Source organism: Aulonocara stuartgranti (genome assembly GCF_965226115.1).
Source record: "Aulonocara stuartgranti genome assembly, chromosome: 10".
NCBI classification, from domain to species: Eukaryota; Metazoa; Chordata; class Actinopteri; order Cichliformes; family Cichlidae; genus Aulonocara; species Aulonocara stuartgranti.
In genome coordinates this window covers 1,120,001-1,124,861 of record NC_138946.1, presented here as the reverse complement: position 1 = coordinate 1,124,861, position 4,861 = coordinate 1,120,001, and the positions used below count along the sequence as shown (strand labels likewise).

The 4,861-nt window shown below is 48.4% G+C and overlaps 1 protein-coding gene across 6 annotated transcripts in view; it reads left to right on the top strand.

The window, feature by feature from the left end:
* Positions 1-394: 394 nt before the first annotated feature.
* Positions 395-4,861, top strand: part of lcp2a (lymphocyte cytosolic protein 2a) — a 13,098-nt gene continuing 8,631 nt past the window's right edge. For 4 of the 6 annotated variants that reach the window (XM_082548158.1, XM_082548156.1, XM_082548155.1 and 1 more), the window contains exons 1-5: positions 398-1,028; positions 3,329-3,391; positions 3,471-3,517; positions 3,746-3,811; positions 4,810-4,832. In XM_082548158.1, the coding sequence (XP_082404284.1) occupies positions 951-1,028; positions 3,329-3,391; positions 3,471-3,517; positions 3,746-3,811; positions 4,810-4,832 (277 nt within the window). In that variant the 5' untranslated portion in view covers positions 398-950. Of the gene's footprint in view, positions 1,029-2,964; positions 3,215-3,328; positions 3,392-3,470; positions 3,518-3,745; positions 3,812-4,809; positions 4,833-4,861 lie in introns of those variants that run through there. The other 2 variants (XM_082548157.1, XM_082548159.1) reach the window with 2 other exon arrangements.

Below are 4,861 nucleotides of genomic sequence, written 5' to 3'. Positions count from 1 at the left end.
TTCAGCACGAGCTTTTCTGAGATGGCTCATTCTCTCACTTTAATCTTTTGTTTTCTGTGTTCGATCACGAATAAAATATGAGCTCCTGTTTTCGTCCCGACTTTTTCAGGTTTGCTGAGCGGTGCAGTTCCTCTGACGTCCAGCAGAGGCAGCAGTGAGCCCGTCCCCATAGACCCCCATGTTAAACAGCAGATGTAAACATTTCACAGCCCGATACACAAACTGTTTTGGTAAACAATACTTTTACTTTGAATACTTGGAGTACATTTTTCAGAATGTGCAGAGGTGGCTTGACTGCACAGATGCATGCTGGGTAACGACCCTGGCCTTCGGCACTGATGGAGGCCCTCCGTCGGGCTGACCCGGGGTCGGGGCAGTGCCAGCTGATCCGGGGTTCGTTTGTTCCTCTGTTTGGCATTTCAACAGCGTCGCTGCAGCGAGTGGGTGCAGCTGCAGACGCTGTTCCGCTCTGTGGTCAGACGGGGGGTGGGGGTGATGCTGCCTTCATCCATCCCCCACTTCACTTCCTCTCAGAGAGAGAGAGAGAGAGAGGAAAGAGAGACGCAGAGAGAGAGACTGAAGGAGTGGAGGAGGAGGAAGCCATTTTGGGCCCGGGTGACATGTCTGCCTGCTCTTTGCTGCCTGCGCTGCCGGACGGACGCTCGCGCAGTTAGACCGCACGACTCGGTTTGGGGAAGTAAAAGCTGAGACGCTCGCAGCTCTTTGCTTTTCTGTCTTTCAGAGACGTCTGAGTCTTCACAGGAAGAGGCGGCGAGGCCCGTTAGTCAGACTGCGGGCTGAAGGAGAACAACGGCGCAGAAACTACGAGCCCGATCACTTCCTCAGAGGACGAGAAGCGAGCTCAAAGATCGCCTCTTTCTCTCAGATGTTAGCGTGCTCTGGGTCTGACAGCAGCCGGGCTGACGTCGTGCCTTTGAGCATCGAGCAGGATGAGTTCGGACCGCGTGCCGTCCAGGTCGGACATGATGGGGTGGAACCCGCAGCAGCTGGCGGACTACCTGAGAAGGGTGAGGCCTCCGTCCGTACTGTTTGTGCGTCCTCGTGTACGTCCTCGTTTTCAGCTCCTCGGGATCCTCCGAGCGGCGGGGTCAGCTGACTCATGCTCAGACGGCGCCGTGAACCAAACCGAACGTTAGTGAGCAGCAGCTCACCTCAGAGGCTCAGGTGAGCTGCTGCACCTGCCCGACACGGAGCTCGATGAGACGTGGTGACCGCAGCTTCGGTGTTTGATGCCCTGTGTTTGAAACATTGGCGTAGCGTGCTGATCAACAACACTTCAGTAAAGCTCTGGCTCGCTGTTAGTGCAGTGACCTCACTGATGATGTCATTCAAAATGCAGAGGTGCAGTTCAGACGGTCAGTCAAACAATGGTAATAATGCAAACTTTCATGCGATCAGACGTGCAGCCAGCTTCATGTGTCAGCCCGATGCTTCTGGTGCTTTGTGCATCTGTAGTTAAAGGCTGGACTGAGTAACTGTCGTCGGCTCTGCCACAGCGTGATTGCGTACAGCTTTCCTGCTGATCGCAGGGATGGTGACATTTTTCTGCAGAAGTTCAAACGCTGTGACGTAACGACTCAGAGAAGTTTAACGAGGAAGTGTTTGTGATGCGTTTGGATAAAAGTCCCCGAGAACAAGGACAAAGGCAGCCGGGTGTCAGTTACACTTCAGAAGCAGCAGCGTTAGCCGTTAGCTGCTCGCGTCTGAAGGCGGCTGCATGAAGAGGAGTGAGATGTGACAAACTGCCGGGTTTCCCCTTCCTGTGCATCTCTTATAATCTAAACAGTTCGTCTTACTTTAACAGACTTTAACATCTGATCACGTCTGATTATTTTTAGGTCACTGAGCAGCAGTTTGATGGTGCAAAGTATCGGAGCAGACAGGTGGAGCAGATGAAAGCTGTACGTCGGCGCAGAGCCGCAGGAAGTGTCGTTATTTTCCATTTGGGGTTTGATGGGGTTATTTAAGGCCTACGGTGTTTCAGCATGCGTGCTCGGAGGCAAGAATAGCAACATGTGGGAGATAATAACTGTAACTTGTTACAGACGCGGCCAAACATTCAAATCATGGGGTGAACTTCTGTAGAAGAAATCCCTGTGGGCTTATTTTCACTCTGAATGTCTCCTCACTGATCTCTGCACAACAAGCCTGCGGGACGTTCGCTCAGCGGAGACGCTTCAGTCCCGTGCAGATCGTCCACCCCAGCATCCTCCTCTGTCACACGCTGTTCATGTCCTCCTTCGCTACATCCATGAACCTCCTCTGAGCTTCTTCCAAACCACCTCAGCCTCTCTGACTCTGATGCACTCGTCCCATATCTCCATCTTCCACCTACTCCACCCTATCTGCACTCTGTGCTTCATCAGCATAAAAGACTGGCTCTATCAGCGCGACACAAAGTTTCCGAGCGATTCTTTTATAGCGTCTGATGTCAGAGGCTTTTAATGATTGGTGGATGCAACCCACAGACTCCTTTACCACTCAGGCTGCATCGTGTTCATTTATCAAATCTGTTCAAACGTGGGCTCGTTCTGCACCAAGAAGAAGAATCGTCATGACAACACGAAACGTGGAAAAGAGGCCGATGCCTGTTTGTGTCGAACCTCAGACCAGCTCTGTGAGCTCATCTCACTGATGCTGACGAGTCGCTCGTGCTTGGCTATGTTTTGAGAATCAGCAGGAAATCTGAGGAAGTCTGTGTGGGACAAAATGACGCTAACGCTTCAGTCCCGTCCATAAGCAGTTACAGCTGAAAGTCTGGAGCGAGGCGGTGTGGCCAGCAACTGTGACATCAGAAACCGATTCTTATCTTTGCTTTGCGTCACTGCGTGTGTGTGAAATGCACTATACACAGGTACACACACACACAGGTCTTTATCACCAGCTTCCACATTTATTTATAGTTTTCCCAGGTTATGATATGAACACAGTCTGACAGCTGCCGGTCCCAGCTGATTTCCCCCCCTGCTCCTCTCCGTCTCACTATAAAAAGGGAAGGAAACCATTATCAGTCCAAATCGCCATCAGCTGTTCTCACCGGCATCTCCAGCACCGCCGCGTTGAGCCCACTGCACCACTCCTCCCCTGCAGCCGTGCCCGGGACCACACCTCCGCCACAGTGTGTTAGTTTAGATGTTTCACATTCGCAGAATCGTCTGCGGAGAACATCACGTCCATACGTGAGGAAGAATCGGTATTTCCTGGAAGACAGAAAAGAATCGAATAAGAAACAGTGATAATAAAACAATAATAATAAATAGATGTGTTCATATTTGAATGATATGTCCCTGTGACGTCCCTGTTGCAGATGAATCTGTCCGGCTGTGACAAAGTCGTGCTGAAGCACTCCATCTCTGGTTCCAGATTTGTGGTGAGTTCAACTCAAGAAAATAAAACTGGAAAAGGAAAGAAGGGTGTAGGGAAGGATGTGACCCTGTTTGTTTTTGCAGAATCTGAGCGACAACGACCTCCAGAAATTCCCTAAACTTCATACTCCGTGAGTACTGCCCCCTGCTGCTGCGCTGTGGTACTGCAGTCGGCCTGGGCCACAGCTTTGATTGAGAGACATTTTACTGGATCAGTACTGTTAACAGAAAGTCTTCACTTGTAACCAAAGCTGGTGTTTGATGTTAGATGTGCTGATTATGTGGTATAGTCTGAACGCTGAGGGAGACCCAGGCGAGGGTTAACCACACTGTGACGTCATGTATCCATGTCTCTGCAGGATGATCTCCAAACTCAACAGTGAAATCAACAAGAAGGAGAAGAGGGGAGGCTTCTTTATTAAAAAGTACGTTCATGTTCTGCTTATAACAACAGCCTGTGCTTTAATCGTGGCAATGAAACGACAGTCTGGTAACCACTGGTGTCTCCTATACATCTGTTCAAGCACAAAGTCCAGATAGGGCCAGAATACTGTTGGACTGTGTTCATAGAAGAACCTGTATCTTATTCTGAAAGGCTCGCTCATGGAGCACGCCAGCAGACAGTGAAGGTTGATTCACACAAACCGTTTTCTGAGAAACGCATCACCTCATGTTAATCGCAAAATTCATGTTGCGTTGCTAAGCAATGGCTAGCTGGCTAACATTAGCTTATTTGCTTGCTAGCTTTATTGCTGGTAAAACACTGTCTGAATTAGTGACTGACCGACCTGTCAAACTACTTTAGCAGCTAAAATGATCGTAACGTTAAATAAGGGTCGATTTTAGCATCACATGTCTGAACAAACAACCACCTGAAACGCCTCCGGGCACTGATTTGTTGTTAATGATTTCAAAGATTTATCAAGACTTTGCTGAGTACATGAAACTGATGCAGACTCTGAGCAGCACGCTGACGTTAGCTCGCTGGTTGCTGTTATAATGTGGTTTGTGTGAAATTGTTTGCTGAATGGTGCGAGCCAACATTTCATGCTAGCTGTCGTCTGTCTTAGAGGCACACGCTGTACTGGGAGCTCTGTCACGGCCAGCTTATTTATACGAATAACAACATACAGACTCACGTTTCTTTATATTAGAGTTTATCTCTAAGTGAAGTCTAAAAGGGAAAGTTGACTTCTGTTGTTGCTTAAAGACTGTTTTTCTGGATGTTTGCTTGATAAAACTTAAATTAGCATCAGAAGAAGGTGCTAAAACTTTTACAGTTGATTCATAAAAGAGCTTTGTTCGTGTTTCCTGCACACTGTTTTTTGTCTTTGTGGTTATTTTACATCTATTTAAAAACATCACCTGAGCAGTGCTGAGGTTTGACTCAGCTCTGACTTTCTCACACCTTTTTTTCTCACAGGACGTCCAAATATCAAGAACCAGGTAAGAATTTATTAATGTTTAATGTTTCT